Below are 16,839 nucleotides of genomic sequence, written 5' to 3'. Positions count from 1 at the left end.
ATTCCTGACTCTGCCACAAACTATATGTGTGACCTTGAGCAAGGTATTTAGTCCCTAATCCTCATTCTCTCATTTGTAAGGTAGAGAAAAATATTAGTGCCCTCCTCAGATTTGCTGTGAGGATAAAATAAAACAATGCATGATGAGAACCTTACTCAGAGCCCAGCGCTCAGTAAGCGCTAAAGTAACAGTGGCAGTGTTATTATTTTACTATTCTATCATGGTCTGCTGTACATGGCAACTGAGTCTCATTCTGAGGGCATTTATTGAATAGCTGAAAAGAGTGTTGTCCGGGTCCCATGAAGTCCTTATCAGAAAGGAAGCTATAAATCTCAGGGTGTCACAACAGAGGGATGAAAATAAAAATACCTTCCCTTAGGACTTCCCTGGTTTTCCAGTGGTAGAGAATCTGCCTTACAAGGCAGGGGATGCGGGTTTGATTCCTTGTCAGGGAACTAAGATCCCACATGCTGCGGGGCAACTAAGCCCATGTGCCACAACTACTGAGCTCACGCACCTCAACTAGAGAGACTGCGTGCCGCAAACTATGTGCCCTGGAGCCTGCGCACCACAACTAGAGAAGAGAAAACCCACAGACCACAACTAGAGAGAAGCCCGTGAGCCACAAGGAAGAGCCCGCACGCTGCAACGAAAGATCCCGCATGCCGCAACTAAGACCCAATGCAGCCAAAAATAAATAAATAAATATTTTTTAAAAATACCTCCCCTTCATAGAGCACCTTTCAGTTTACTAAACACTTTGGAGTGCATCATCTCATTTGGCCCTTATTCTAATCTTCTGTGGGTGGATGTTGAGTTTCATCAACTTCTTTTCTGAATCTATTATGATAGGTCATATGGTTTTTCTCCTTTTTTTCTGTTAATGTGAAGAAATATATTGATTGGGTATTTACTGTTGAGCTAACTTTTTCTTACTGGGATAAACCTCACTTGGTCAGATATATTATCCTTTTTATATATTGCTGGAACAGATATGCTAATATTTTGTCATATTGTTTTGCATTTATGTTCATGAGGGATATTGGCCTATCCTTCTCCTTTCTTGAAATAGCTTTGATTTTGATATCAGTTATACCAACATCATCAAGTAAGTTGGGACTCGTTCCCTTCTCGTCTATTTTCTCTAAGACTTTGTGTAAGATGTGTTATTTATTCCTTACATATTTGATAGAATTCATCAGTGAAACCATTTGGCCTGGAGTTTCTTTGTAGGAAGGTTTTAAATTATGAATTCAATTTCTTTAAGTAAGTATGGTCTTTATATTTTCCATTTCTTTTTGTGTCAATTAAGGCAAACTGTGTTTTTCAATAAATCTGTCCATTCAAGTTGTTGAAGTTATTGCCATAAAGTTGTTGATAATATTCCTTTACTATCCTTTTTAATATCTGTACAATCTGTAGTGATATCTCACTTTTCATTCCTGATATTGGCTGTTGTGTTTTCTTCTTCTCTTGATGAGCCTTGCTAAGTTTTCTCAATTTTGTCAATCTTTTCAAAGAAACAACTTCTGACTTTGTTGATTTTCTCTATTGTTTTTCCTCACTGTTTCTATGAAACAATAAGATAAATGAATAAATTAATAAAATAAATAGAAGTGATGAATAGATTTTGCTTCTATTATTCTGGATTTAATTTGCTCGTCTTTTTCTATTTTCTTAAGATAGAAACTTAGAACATTGATTTTAAATCTTTTCTGAAATAGGCATTTAAAACTATACATTTTCATTAAGTACAACTTCAGCATGACCCCCCAATTTGTGATGTTATATTTTCATTACCATCCAATTAAAAATGTTTTCTAGTTTCCCTTGCACTTTTTTTTTTACATTTAGAAGTGCATTCTTTAATACCTAAATATTTGGGGATTTTAAGGATACTGCTATTTATTTTTAATTTAATTCCATTTTGGTCAAACTATTCTTAGTTTGCTGAGATTCTTTTTGACATGGATGCATGTTGAATTTGAATTGAATGAAAATCTGTAAGATATTAATCTTTTGAAATGTATTGAGACTTATTGTACGTCCCAATGTATGGTCTATTTTTTTGAACATTGTGCAGTTCTTGGGTTCTATATTAATTAGGCCAAGTTGGTTAACAGATCTACATCTTTCAATTACTGAGAGAAGAGTGTTAAATCTCCAACTGTCATTGTATATTTTTCTATGTCTCCCTTTAGCTCTGTCAGTTTTTGATTTATGTATCTTGAAGTGCTATTAATAGGTACATACTCTTTGTGATTTTATATCACCTCTTGAATCGACACTTTATCATTATGAAATGTCCCTATTTGTCTTTGGAAATACTCCTGGTCTTGAAGCCTACTTAGTTCTGATAATACTACAGCCATGCAGCTTTCTTATGCTTGCTAGTTACGTGGTGTGTTTTTCCACTCTTTTATTTTCAAATTTTCTATGTCTTTACATTTAAACTATATTTCTTATAAGCAGCATATAGTTAGGTCTTGCTTTTTTCCCCCCCTAGCTTGATAAACTCTGCCTTTTAATTGAAAGTGTTGGTGTGGTTGTCTTTACCATATTGCCCTTTGTTTCCTATTTTTCATCTGCTTTTTCCTCTGTTCATCTTCTGTCTTCTTTTGTGTTAACTGAGTTTTTTAGTATTTCATTTTATTTTCTCCATTGGCTTTTTAGCTGTGCCTTTTTGTATTAATTTCTAGTGGTTGCTCTAAGGTTTATAATATGCATCCTAAACCTGTTATAGTCTATAAGAATAAATAATATACCACTTCATATTTCACAATGTAATAACCTTATCACATCTTAATTCTATTTACCACCACAACCTCATCTTTGCCCTGTTGTTTTCACATATTTTATTTCTATATATATTACAAGCTTCACCTTACAATTGGTGTTATTTTTGCTTTAAACAGTCATATGTCTTTTATGAAAATTAATAGAAGCAAAAAAAATCTAGTATTTTATCTTTAGTCACATATTTACTATTACCAGTGCTTTTTGGTCCTTCCCATAGATAGAGCTTCCATTAGGTGTCATTCTCCTTCAGCCTAAAGAACTTTGTTCTGTACTACTTGTAGTGAAGGTCTGCTGATGACAAATTCTGTCCGCTTTAGTTTATCTGAAAATGTATTTATTTAACCCTTCTTTTTGAGGGATATTTTTGTTGGATATAGAATTCTGGTTTGACAGTAGTTTTCTTTCAGTGCATAAACTATGACATTCCATTGTCTTCTGACTTCTCTTGTGTACAATGGGAAGTCAGCCACGATCATATTATCCCACTCTATGCATTATGTCATTTTTTCTCTGCCTACTTTCAAGATTTTATTTTTATTCTTGGCTTTCAGTATTTTGACTGTGAGGGGACTACATGTGGTCTTCTTTGTACTTATACTGCTTGGGGCTCACTGAGCTTCTGATAATACTATATGTTTTCCACCAAATTTAAGAAATTTTTGACCATTATTTCTTCAACTAATTTTCCCCCTCCTCTTTTTCCTTTTGGAATTCCAACTACTTACAAGTTACAGATACATATATGACATATTACCACAGGTCACTAAGGCTCTTTTTATGTTTGTTTTTTTTTATTATTTTTTAATGTTTTGGTTGCATTGGGTCTTTGTTGCTGCGCGCAGGCTTTCTCCAGTTGCGGCAAGTGGGGCTACTCTTCGTTGTGGTGCGTGGGCTACTCTTCTCATTGCAGTGGCTTCTCTTGTTGCAGAGCACAGGCTCTAGGTATGTGGGCTTCAGTAGTTGCAGCATGTGGGCTCAGTAGTTGCAGCATGCAGGCCCTAGAGTGCTTGGACTTCAGTAGTTGTGGCACGTGGGCTCTAGGGTGCCCGCAGGCTCAGTAGTTGTGGTGCAGGGGCTTAGTTTCTCTGCAGCATGTGGGATCTTCCCAGAGCAGCGATCAAACCCATGTCCCCTGCATTGGCAGGCAGATTCTTAACCACTGCGCCACCAGGGAAGTCCCTCTTTTTTGTTTTTCTTATTTATTTATTTTAATACAACAGGTTCTTATTAGTTATCTATTTTATACATATTAGTGTATACATGTCAATCCCAATCTCCCAATTCATCACCCCTCCGCCCCCTACTTTTCCCCCTTGGTGTCCATATGTTTGTTCTCTATATCTGTGTCTTTTTTGTTTTTTAATCTTGTTTTTCTCTGTTCTTCAGATTGGATAATTTCAATGGATCCATCTTCACTTTCACTATTAGGCCCAGCCAATAAATTTTTCATTTCTGATATTTATTTTTCTACTGTTTCCATTTTTGGGGCTTAGATTCCCCACCCTTTTTTAAAAAATTTTATTTATTTATTTTTGGCTGTGTTGGGTCTTGGTTGCTGCGCACAGGCTTTCTCTAGGTGTGGCGAGCGGGAGCTACTCTTCGTTGTGGTGCATGGGCTTCTCGTCGTAGTGGCTTCTCTTGTTGTGGAGTATGGGCTCTAGGCACGCGGTCTTCAGTAGTGGTGGCATGTGGGCTCAGTAGTTGTGGCTCACGGGCTCTAGAGCACAGGCACAGTAGTTGTGGCGCACGGGCTTAGTTGCTCCGTGGCATGTGGGATCTTCCCGGACCAGGGCTCAAACCCGTGTCTCCTGCATTGGCAGGCAGATTCTTAACCACTGTGCCACCAGGGAAGCCCTCCCCATCCTTTAAGTCAATCTTTTCTTTTAGTCCATAAATATATTTTCAACAACAACTGCCTTAAAGTCATTGCCTGCTAATTCCAACACTGGGTTATCTCGCTGGTATCACTGTGCTCTCCTTGGGATCACTCTCCCTGAGCCATGATTAAGAAATTGACCCAAGGCAGAAAGCAAGGATAAACATGTGACTCATGTTGGGTGTTTTCCTTCCCTTAGGAATGGGGGAATGCCTAAACCAGTTGCCTCATGTATTGTGTCCAGGATTACAGTTGTTCATAGTGGGATGGCAAGTCCAGCATGAACTGCTCCATCATGGCCAGACTATGTCTCCTATATCAAGGTCTTTAAAAGTTATACATAAAGTATGATACATTTAAAAATTCATTGCCGAAATGTGCTATTAAAAAAAAACAAAAACAAAAATCTTTTGTAAAGGACAGAACCTTTTGTAATATAAATATCTGCCCTGAATGGAGGCAATGGATTGGAAAAAAATCTGAGGCCCTTTCTGCACAATGTATGAGAAAGGTTTATCAGAAGCAATGTAGAAGTTATTTTGGAATAAAGCAGGTTATACCTTGCATGGGAGGAGCCAAGGAAAGACAATACCTCCTTCTAAGGAAATTGCCCTGCTCACAGCTTTGGCTGCTTGGAGAGTCATAGGATCTTATCCCTCCCTGATACAGCCTAGCACGAACAGGTAAGCTGGGGAAAATCAGATTTCTTCTCCAAGGGTTTGAATTGGGACTACAGAGAGAACTCGTGGGTGGATGGAGACATTGATGGAGATCCTTGTGAGATAGAAGAGGCCAGAGGGGCCATGATGAGCTGAAAACACATTAAGTTATGAGGAAGCTGAAACCATAGAAAAGTTGGCTGCCTGGGAAATGAAAATAGGGAATGAAGTATAGTTGCTAAGAAAATTAGGGAGGCCATGAGAGATATAGAGAAAGTAATTAGTACCTATATCTGTTTCAGAACCAATAGTTTTCCAATTCTAATTCTAGGTATTTGTAATACCTACCCACAACCCCCCACATACACACCTTCCCTTTCACCCTTTCCACCTTTTACTTGAGGTAACTTGGGTGAGCCTTTATTCTTTGCAACTTACAGAGCTTAGCTAAAATATATGTGCCTTAGTTTGCCAGGCTCATAAAAGGCAGGCGAGGTAGGATGGGCTCAGGCATTCCAGACAGAGGGAACAAAATCTTTAACAAAGAGACAGAGGCCTGGAACCAAGTGTCTGTCCAGGGATTAGCAGATTTCTTTTATCCATTTATATTCCAATTTGTTCCAAAGCAAGATTTGAGGCTGAATGTATGACACATGGAAAAAATAAGTAAATGAGAAAATGGATGTGAGGTAAGAATAGAAATAGGAAAATAAACTTAACATCAGGAGTAGGGATGTTAGCAGAATGTGGTGCTTTGGCTAGAACAAAGGAGGCATGAGCTGCTTCTTCTGCAGGTCCAGAAGGAAAAGTTAGGGTTCAGAGTATTACAGTACTTACGTTTCCATCAGTCACTTATTTACTCATCAACTAATTCATTCATTTGTTAATCATCTACTATGTACCAGATGCTAGAATGACAACTAAAGAAGAATAAAGGTTGAGTTAGTTCCACTCCAAGGTTCTCACATCTAGGAAGTGAGATAAATGGAAGACGTAAACACACCATACAAACCAGAATACAGCGACTCTATGAACAGGACAAAGTGTTGTGAGATACAAAGAAGCGAAACCAAAGTTTGATCAACAGCCACGTCCTTTGCACGTTTCTTCCATACAACTCTGTCTCAGCGATTGGGAAGATTGAACACTCCATAACAGTTCCTAACTGGCAGAAAACAATTTCATATGGCTTGTTCACAGCTGGAGCCAGGGAACCAAAATTACTCTTCAGCATCAGCTTGCAGGTTGCAAAGCCCAGGGATAAGCACAAGACACCTTTGCCATTATTATTCAAGTACCTGGCATATACTGAGTACTAACAATGTGCTAGGCTCCACGGTAAACAGGGGAGGAGACCAAGTTCTGGCCTCAAATGCTCACAGCTGTTTTGTAATCTGATAATTGTGCATGACAGACCTCAGACCATAACTCTCAAAATAGCATGACTGTAGTCATAACAAAATGGAACAGCCATTGGCAAGATCTGTTTTCTAGTTATCACTTCCAGAAGGAATTCTGTAACACTACTAGGGGAAGAGCAGAGAAAACTCTCTCAACTTCCTGTCACTAAGCCTCTAAATTATCATCATCTGCATCCATCCCTTCCTCCTTTCTCCTTTTCTGTTACAAAGTGTTTCACCTCTTGTCCACAGCTGATCCACGCCCACCTCCTCAGACACTTGGCTCTAGTCTTCATTTATCTCCTTCATCTTCAACTTCCCTCTATCTATGCCAGGCAAATGCCTCCCCTCAGCATTTAACATATTCAAGTCTTAATTTCATCTCAAAAAAAAAAAATCCTTGTCTACATGGTCTTTACTACCTTCTTAGCTCAATTTAGTCTGGCTTTTGTCTCTAAAATTGTTCTTTCCAAGGTCCCGCAATGACTTATTAATTATTAAATCTAATGGTTGTATCTAGTTCTTACCTTCATTAGCAGATGCAATATGACTGACCATGTAACCTATAAATACTAGAAACTCCCTATAAACACACTCCTCCCCAAAAGGACATTATTCTTCCTTGTAGTCTTCTAACCTCTCTGGGGTCAGTCCTTCTTATCCTACATGTTGGGCTCTTCTCCAAACCTTAAATCATGTTGTTCCTCCTAGAAATCTTCCCTGATTCCCTGAGAATCAGTACTAGGATCTCCTCCCACACGCTTCCATTGCACCCAATGCTACTTCCTCAACCACATCCCATCATTCATCCAACAATCGTTCACTGAGAGCTTCGAACATGATGGCCGCTGTGTTAGGAGCTGAGAATACAGATGTGCGCAAAAACATCCACAGGCCCTGCTCTCAAGGTGCTCACAGTCTAATGGGAGAGACATACAATAATCCAATGATTACACAAACAAGTGAATAATTACACCCTGGGATGCATGCTGTGGACGAAAGGATCAAGGGCAATGAGACTATAAATAGAGAAACTTAACTCTCTTTTCAGGGAAGGGGGCATTAAGGCGGTTGTGGGCATTGACCGTGGGGCTGGAATCTTAACTCTCTTTTAACAGGGCAGGGGGCATTAAGGCGGTTGTGGGCATTGACCCTGGGGCTGGAATCTTAAAGAGTGAGTACATGTGTGAGGGCACAAAGAGTGTTCCAGAAAGAAGGGACAACACATAGAACAGACATACAGAAATAACTGGAAGAGCGTTAACCAGTTAAGGCTTAGAGACCCAAGCAGGCCTCAGCCCATACAGGCTCCTGAAGGGTTATCTAAAAATTTGGTCCCTCTCCTAAGAGCAGTAGGAAGTCACTGAAGGGTTCTGAGGGAGGGATGACATAATCAGATTGACAGCTTGAAAAGATCACTTGGTACAGTGTAGAGAATGGATTGGAAGGGACATGAGTGGGCGAGGGGAATACTGGTTACAAGGCTTTTACAGCCTTCCAGGTGAGAGATGATGGTAGGCAGGGCTAGCAGGGTGGCAGTGAATAGGAAAAAAGTGGTCTGATTTGAGAGATTTAGGAAGTAAAGGGGCACAGGATCATATCTAGGGCTTAAAGAAGGTAAGAGGTTGAGGAAGGAAGGATGTGAGGGAGTGAGGATGACACGGAAGAGAAGGGTCACAAGAGCAGGGATCTTACTTTGGACAAAGTATCAACTTCCCTTAGATTCTGCTCACCTCCTCCTGTCCTTTCTTCTGTGGATCCCAGGACCAGTCATCAGATTCAAAATCACTGGATCATCTAAGACTCTCTTCTGGCCTTGCACTGACTCCTGCCCACTTACCCCTACACTAGTCACACCTCATCAAGATCAATATTTCTAAAAGTATTGTCCCAGAGGGCTTCTGGAGAGATCACAAAATGATCCAAAAATGCAAGTCTTTTCTTTGGCTCCTACAGGCGACTGAAGCAAAATGCCAGACTTTGATTTTTTTTTTTTATGGTAACTGAGTTATAAAGGAGTACTAAAACTTGTTAGTCATAAACTAAAATTAGTCTTTAACTGGAGTTCACAGAAGACTCTAATTCAGTCCTCTACTAAGAAGTCTGACTGCCAGGCAATGTTTGGCAATGATGCAAATCTCCTCTTGCATATACACATGCAGCCAGTTGGAATTCTTGAAATTTTCAGGAAGGACACTTTTTTATTGGGATATTAGCAGTGATGTTTTGAGCTGGTCATGGTTTATGGTGCCTGACATTCATGAATTTTAATTACAAGTTGTGATTCATGGAGCTTCATCATGATCAAGCTAATATGCCATGATTATTTGATTAACCCTCTGGAGTAGAGGGATACATGTCTCTAACCTTATTTCTTGCCATTTTCCTCCTCCCTTCCTTGCTGATCCAGAACATGTGTAAGCAAGCTCTCATCTCAGGAACTTTATACTTGCTATGTCCTCTGTCAGGAATGCCTCCCCCCTAGATATCACATAGCTAATTCCTTCACTTCCTTCAGATCTTTCTCAAATGTCACCTCTGTGAGGCCTCCCCTGACCGTTATGTTTAAATCTTAATCTTCTGGTTCCCTGAACTTCCTAGTCCATTTCCCTGCTTTATTTTTCTTTTTGACACCTATCATCACCTTATAAACTATATATTTTACTTATTTGTTTATTGACAATTTATCTCCAACTAAAAGATAAGCTCCATGAGAGCAGGGATTTGTGTTTGTTTTGTTGCTATATCACCAATACCTAGCACAGTACCTGGCATATAGTGGATGCTCAATAAATAATTGTCAAATGAGAATATTTATATCATCAGAATTTTTGTCCTTTTAATTTCCAATACCCAGCTCTTAAGGCATGGGTACATGTGGTTCAAATGTGAACCATTCATAGCCCTGCTACCAAAGCAGATATAAACATAAACCCAGAAAAGTATGCTTCTACAGTGACGTTTCCTTGTTATCACTCCCCACCAATCTCCTCATCGCAGCCTCAACCCTTTCTATCCTTCAAACTCACTCAGATCAAAATTTCCAAAGAACAATTGGAAGCATTCAGAATTCATATTCAACTCATTTTCAGAATTTAATATATTCCAGGCATTGTGCTAGGTTCAGGGGAATCAACAATGAATGAGACAGACCATCCTTGCCATCAGAGTTTATAGTCTAGTGGGGATATCACCTTATCCTGCCTCCGGAAAGGTAACTTAATCCCTTATAGGAGAATACGATGGTCAAACTGAGATGTGATGTATGAACAGGAGATGAAGGAGAGATTTGGGGCAGGGTGGCATGGAGCAGGTGGCAGCAGACTGAAAAGACTGTACCAGGCAGGCAGAGGAAACAGCAATTTCAAAGGCCTAGAGGAGAAAGACAGTGTGGATGTCACTTTCCAGGAAGTGAGGGCAGTTCAGGGTGTGCTGGGACTGTGGAATCGTCACAGAGCAACGATGAGATCTGAAGTAGGGTAGGTAGGAAAGGCTAGACCTGGCAAGGCCTTGTAGGCCATACTAAGCAAGTTGGACTTTTGGACCTTTATTCTGAGAGTGAGAGGGAGCCAATAAAATGTTTGATCAGCGATACAAACAATGCAGTTTAAACTCTTCTCTGCCCCCTAACAAACCCAATCCTGACCTTCCCTCTCCACTGCGGGCATCCAAGTCATAGCTGCCCACTCCCTGAAGCTTTTATGTTGCTCCAACCTGCATGTCTCTCTCCCTCTCAGCCCCAGGGATCCCATCCTCCCTTATCTTTATATGCCTGTGTTCTGTCTCCCCAACTGAGTTCCCAGACGACAGGGACTTCTCAAGGCTCTCAAGGCAGTCCCACACCCAGCTCACCACTGACACAGACTGGGCCTCAATGAGACAAGAGGGTGATGAATACAACCCAGCACAACCCAGCTTGTGCTCACACTCCACACACCGATATTTACCCCGCTCTAAAACAACCCTTCCCTCCAAGGGGCAGTGCTGATGTGCGCAAGGCCAGTTGACCTGGGTTTCTGTCTCCAGTCTGCTGTCACCTCTCTCTCTTCTCAGTTTACCTAGCCTCTAATGTCTCCCCTAATGGGCTGGAGAAACTGATTCCCAAGTTTGTTCAAACTGCTAGAAAAATCTAATCTGGAGTGACAGAAAGCAGATCAGTGGTTACCTGGGGAGAATGGACTAGAACGAGGTGCAAGGAAACTTTTGGGGGTAGAGGAAGCATCCTATATCTTGATTGTGGTGGTATATAAATCTGTCAAAACCTGTCAACATGTACAACTAAGATGGTCCATTTCATTGTATGTAAACCAGACCTCAGCAATGCTGAATTTAAAACAAACTGCATGTAAATTAAAAGTCGGTAGCCCCAAGCCCAGTACATGAGCTTCAAAACACAGTTCAACCCCGACATAAAACTAGGGCAAGGCCATACGGGAATAGCAGCTTCCCCATGGTTGCAGAGATCTAAGAACGATGGGTGCACCTGCTATGGAAGGCCAGTTGAAAGAAGCAATGGAGCAAAGGCTAGTAATACGGAGGAGGCCAGACCCAAATATGTAAAGTCACAAACAGCATGCACACAGATTTGGTCTCCAAACCTCAAAATACCTAGGCCTGAGATAGTGCTTATTTAAGAACAAGTAAGTAGAAACCCTGCCTCACAAAGCAAGAAACTGCATATTAGTCCCAAGATGATAATTCATAAACGGTTTGGAAAAAGTGATTCTTGAGGGACTGAGTGGCTTCACCACAGAGAGCTCCTCGAGAAGCTGGGCCTTACCTCTCCTTCCAGGGTGAAGCTGGGTGGGTTAAGAGGGGTGACTCTTGGGTTTCCTGTGAGAAGGGATGACATCTGTCCAGGTGGCAACGAGGACAGTTTGGAGGGGCCAGTTTGGAGTGAGGAGTGTGTGAAAGGGGATGGGAAAGGGGTCTCTGCCCTCTTCTTCTTTGCCTGAACTCTCTCTCCTCACAAGTCTCCCAACACAGAAGATCTGAACCATACGCCCACACACCATCTGTTCTGTGTCTCCGGTACAGTTCTCCTGTACTCTCCTGTGAGTTCCCAAAGGCCAGTGTCTCCACCTAGCCCAGCACTGAGCACTCAGCAAAGGGCAGGAGAAATTACTTATTTGCGACAAGACTGTGAGGACGATGAGGAACATATTGGTAGGAGTGGGGATGGGGGTTTAAGGAGGATGGGCCCGTCAGGCTGGGTCTGTGGAGTGAGGGAATGGAATGGTGAGAGGAGGACAGGTGAAAGAGTGGTAGGAAACAGTGGGTCGGGGGCAGTGTGGGAGAGGAGGCTAGGATTAGTGGGAGAGAGCAGGACAGGGTCAGAGGTCACTGGGAACACAGGCCAGGAATCACAGGGGGACAGAAGTCAACAGGGAAAGGAAGATGAAGGGTCAGTAGCAGAGGTATGATCAGTGGTCACTGGCAGCGAAGGTCAGAGGTCGTCGGAATAGAGCAGGTCGAGGTGTGTGTTACCTGCCTACGAGGCGGTGGTTTGTGGGGCATCTTCGAAAAAGCAGGAAGCACCTCAACACTTGGAGCGCCTACAAAACGCTCCCCCGCCTGAGGACAAGAGGTTTGTCCGTCCCCTCAATCATGCACAGGAAATCCGGATTCTCTTTCACTTCAATTCCCAGTCTCAGGGGCTCTTTGGGGACACCCGACGTTGTGGGTCCCCGCGCCCTCGCAGAATGGAATCGGCTCCTCCCTGACGCGGTTACCCAGCAACTAACCTGCAGCCAAGGCGCAGGCGCCTCTGATGCCTCCTCCCTGCTCGAGGGGAAGGCGTGGCTGGGCGCGCGGGGAACCACCAGCTCCACTAAGCCCCGCCCCCTAAGGCCAGACGACCGGCTGCCGCGCCTTTCGGAACTCCCGCATGTGGGAGGGGCTAGTGAGCCCAGACACCGCCTCCTCATGAATAATGCAGGATCAGGCGGTGTCCCGGACCCGGAAGTGGAGTTGCAGAGTCACGGCAGTGGCTGAGCTGCTGACAGGAGGCGGCGGCGGAGGTGGAAGCGAGGCAAGACCTGCGGCTCTGCAGGGCCACGGTCGCTGTAGCGCTAGGCAAGCTGACGGAGCCACGCCGGCCTCAGCCCACCTGCAAACCTCCCGCCTCGTGCCCACCCTCCATCTGCCCGACTGGTCCGGGGCGGCCTAGTCTGCACCACCGACCCGGCTCCTGGGGCCGCCGCCCCGCGCGGTCCCGTCGGCGTCCCTGGCCGCGCCCGACCCCCGGCCCCCTAGCCCACCGGCACCATGATGGAGGAGATCGACCGGTTCCAGGTGCCCACCGCGCACTCGGAGATGCAGCCGCTGGTGAGGGGGCGGGCGGCGGGGCAGGCCAGGGCCGGGAGGGGACGCTGCCTGAGGGGGAGGGAGGGAGTCAAGCCTTGGGGACTGTGCGGAGGGGGCGCCTCGGATGGAGTAGAGAGCCGTGAAAACGCATCGCCGGGGGAGGGGGACTTGCAGGACTAGAAAACCGTGGGAGGATACGTGGGATGACAGCAAAGGGGCCTGTAAGGGCGGAGAGCACTGCCAGCGGAGGCAGGCCAAGGGAGTTACGGGGAGCGCCGTCGGATGGAACCGAGCTGGGGCACAATGGTGCACACCGTTAGTGGAGGGAGGCCCATAGCGGGGAAAGGAAGGCAACTGTCTTGGGGCACCGCCGGTGGTAGGCCCAGGGGGCTGGGATGAGAGGTAGGGAGGCATTTAGACCTAGAGGCCTGTGATGCTCAGAGCGGGGGAGGGGGCCAGGAGCAGGCTGTCTGAGGGACGGGAATAGGTTTGTAGAGGAGGAGGGGCCTCCCCTCCAGTTCTGGCTATGGATGGGAACGCAGGGCCTGGGCAGAGGACGAGTGGAGACAGGGGATCCATGCAGGACCCGGGAATTCCGTTCTTCTCCGGAAGAGAGTGCAGTCAATCTAGGCTGGGGGTGCTGGAGCCGGGAAGGAAAGAGCTCGGTGGTGAGATGGAGAATCCAGAGCGCACATGAGAGCTGGGGAACCGGCAGGAGAGGGGGCGGGGCCGCACTGGAGCCGCCTGTGCCCACCGGTTCGGAAGAGCCTCCAGCATCCTAGGCCTACATGCTTGGAGTCCTTGCTGGGCGCCGATCCTGCCTCCTGTCCGCGGTCCCGGAGTCAGGGAAGAATGATGTCATCGCTGCCGGCGCGGAGGGGATGGAAGGGGGAGGGCGATGCACGGAGGCCGGCCTAGGGGAGACCATACCCATTGGCCACCGTCCCGGGGCGTCTACCTGACTGGCTTGCACATCCGCCGGGCGAGAGACGCCGAGGCCTGGCGGCGGCGTCTTTCCAACTGGGAGAAGGAAAGGGAGAAGGGAGGGAGTGCCCGGCTCTGTTCGCTTTGCTTTTCCTTCTCCTTTCCCCCTTGGAGCCCAGGTGGGAGCTGGAAGGAGGCAAGGCAGGCCAGGAACCCGAAGGTGTGGATGCCCTATTCTATGAGCTCAGCTAGAGCTGAGCAGAGCTCTCCAGGTCTTGAAGCTCTGGGGTTCCCTAACCCTCTTCCCTCTGTGTTAAGCGGAGGTGAGGAACAGGTTCTACCCTTGGGACCCCCGCCCCTGGCTGACAGATGTGCTTTGTGGCTTTCTGAGCAAGTAATCTCTCCATTACAGCAGCCAAGACAGACCTTGGCAGGGACCCATGACCAACTCTAAGCCACACCTTTTGGGGGATGGTAGAGAGAATCATCAGAGGCCACCTAGCTGGAGATGTGTCTTTTTTCCCCTTTTGTGACTACTTAGTTCTAGAGCCCAAACAGAGAAGCTTTACAGAAGTGTAATATTAAACTGGGGAGAGAGATGCTGCTGGACTTTTTTCCTAGCCTGATGCCATCATTGGTTTATTTGAGGGCCAGAAAATCCTGGTTGAGAACTCTGTCCCATGAACTTGAAGAACTTTGGGCTGGGCTAAGAGAACACTCCTTTCTGAATTATCTTTCCAGCCAACCTGGCTTGTCAAACTAGATTGCCCTTCCAGTTGTACGTATCTAATCAAGAATCAAAAGGGAGGGCAGATGAAGGAGAAGGTCCAAGTGAATGAGAAGAAAGCAATGAGTTGGTTCTTGCCTCCCATCTGGGGTTCCTAAGGAGAGAGGCAATAGCTGTCCATGGAGAGGGGAGAAGGAAGGGGTCACCAGGTTCTCTCAGCTGTTCCTGATGCCTCTGTTTTTGCCTGAAGTTTTCAACGATGATTTGAGTAAGTAGTGTCCTCAGAAGACTCCTGGGCTGCTTCTGATCTGTGTGGCTCTGAAGTAGAAGTGCTTACGGCAAGGAGGCACTTATCAGAAAAGCTGTGACCGCCTTCAGACCCTTTTCTTGAAGGCTAAAGGAGCCCTTCTCTGCAAGAGGATACTTCGTTGAGGTTGAATGAGAGCCTTATGGAAGTAGCAATACAGTCATCCGCCATTTGGGGGTCATAGCCATTGCCCTGCAGATCTCTGCCTCTCCACCACTGTTCCCAGGTCAAAGTCTAGAGGATCCCCAGAGCTCCTTAAATGCTCTTTGTATTATTGAGACCAGCAGAATCTTGTGTGGAGTTTCCCCAAGAGTCTTCATTTCGGGGCATAAGAAATCAAGGTGGCATACTGCGGAAGAGAAGGGCAAAGTGGCCCTTTAGGAGTGTTTGGGTAGACCTTAAAAACCAGGGTCTTGGGGCTTCCCTGGTGGCGCAGTGGTTGAGAGTCCACCTGCCAATGCAGAGGACAAGGGTTCGTGCCCCGGTCCGGGAAGATCCCACATGCCGCGGAGCGGCTGGGCCCGTGAGCCATGGCCGCTGAGCCTGCGCGTCCGGAGCCTGTGCTCTGCAACAGGAGAGGCCACAACAGTGAGAGGCCCGGGTACCGTAAAAACAAAAAACAAAAAACAGAAAACAAAAAACCAGGGTCTCAGACTCAGCTGTGACCTATTTCGTTTTTTGCCATTATTTATTAAGACCTCTAGGAAATCTCTCTTCTCTGGACTCAGTTTCCCAGTTATGAAATGAAGACAAACTATTTCTTTAAAGATTAAACAATAGCTCCTCACTCTTCCAAAGAATATCATAGTGACCTGATATCATTGATTCAGCAAATTCATTCACCAAATATTTATTGAGCATCAGCTCTGTTCCAGGTACTGTACTAGGTATTGGGGACACAGTGGTTAGCAACATAGGGACAGACATAGCCCTGCCTCCTGGAGCTCACAGTTTAGCAGAAGTTATTGTTCTTGCTCACCCTCTCAGTGTGAGTCCCTCTGAGGGCAGAGGCGGGGCTGTCTCCTTAAGCCCTAAGGGAAACAAGGCAATGCTTGTGTTGGTATCATTGCCCCTTTCCGGACCAAGCTGTACCGATAGTGGCCTGTCACATGGGCTTGATCATCAAATAACACTCTCCCACCCATAGTGGTTGGAAGAATCCAGAGGCCATTCCTTACTTGGAGAGATGAACTCTAGGTGGAAAACATCTTTTTAAAAATTTACTTGAAAGAGAAACTTGCACTTGAAAAGGAGGCCTAGGGGAGCGGCAGAAGCTAGGAGAGAAGGCACAGCCAGCAGATCTGGGTGTTTCCAAGGTGCTAATTTAAGCATAGTTCTCAGCTAGTGGGAGGAAGAGGAAGAGATCCCTGCTCTGTTGTTGCTGCTGCTGTTGCCACAGCTGCACGGAGCCTCCTGTCTGGGGTGGAGTTTGCCTGAAGGGAGTTGCCTCCCTACTTTCCTTATCACACCAATTATTTAATTGGCCTGGCTGCATCGCAGCAGCTGAACCAGGCCTGGGCCTATCCCTGAGAGCTCCCCAAGGTCTCTTTCTGTCTCCTTATGAAAGGAATGAGAGCTCCTCTGGGAGACCTAGTCCCTGGGTTCCACTCCTGCTGTGTCTATCTCCTACAATCCTGAGTGTTTCTGAGCACAGATTTTTGCAAAGACAGGGATAGGCGCACCTTGTATGTCAGTTCTATGGCCAAGCCACACACCTTACTGATCTAGGGAAGCTCCCAGCTGTCCAAGGCTCTCTGTTGAGCAATTGTGTTGAATTTGGGCTATTGTTTGTATGAGCAGCAGGGATAGGCTCTCTGGCCCTACTGTCTGTCTGCTGGGCT

The 16,839-nt window shown here is 45.4% G+C and overlaps 2 protein-coding genes across 5 annotated transcripts in view; one reads left to right on the top strand and one right to left on the bottom strand.

The window, feature by feature from the left end:
- The window catches only part of DNAI1 (dynein axonemal intermediate chain 1), a gene marked incomplete at both ends in the record, with an annotated part of 59,939 nt that extends 47,688 nt beyond the window's left edge, over nt 1–12,251 (bottom strand). Inside the window, one exon of the mRNA XM_082842564.1 lies at nt 12,222–12,251. Coding sequence (XP_082698690.1) covers nt 12,222–12,251 — 30 coding nt within the window. The remainder of the gene's footprint in view (nt 1–12,221) is intronic.
- Nucleotides 12,252–12,752: 501 nt separating this feature from the next.
- Nucleotides 12,753–16,839, top strand: part of FAM219A (family with sequence similarity 219 member A) — a gene marked incomplete at its 3' end in the record, with an annotated part of 52,325 nt that continues 48,238 nt past the window's right edge. For all 4 annotated transcript variants that reach the window (XM_082842579.1, XM_082842578.1, XM_082842577.1 and 1 more), the window contains exon 1: nt 12,753–13,061. In XM_082842579.1, the coding sequence (XP_082698705.1) occupies nt 13,002–13,061 (60 nt within the window). In that variant the 5' untranslated portion in view covers nt 12,753–13,001. The remainder of the gene's footprint in view (nt 13,062–16,839) is intronic.

This window comes from Leucopleurus acutus (assembly GCF_964270905.1).
Source record: "Leucopleurus acutus genome assembly, chromosome: 7".
NCBI lineage: Eukaryota > Metazoa > Chordata > Mammalia > Artiodactyla > Delphinidae > Leucopleurus > Leucopleurus acutus.
The sequence above is the reverse complement of the archived record's forward strand: the minus strand, read 5'-3'. Positions and strand labels throughout refer to the sequence as shown.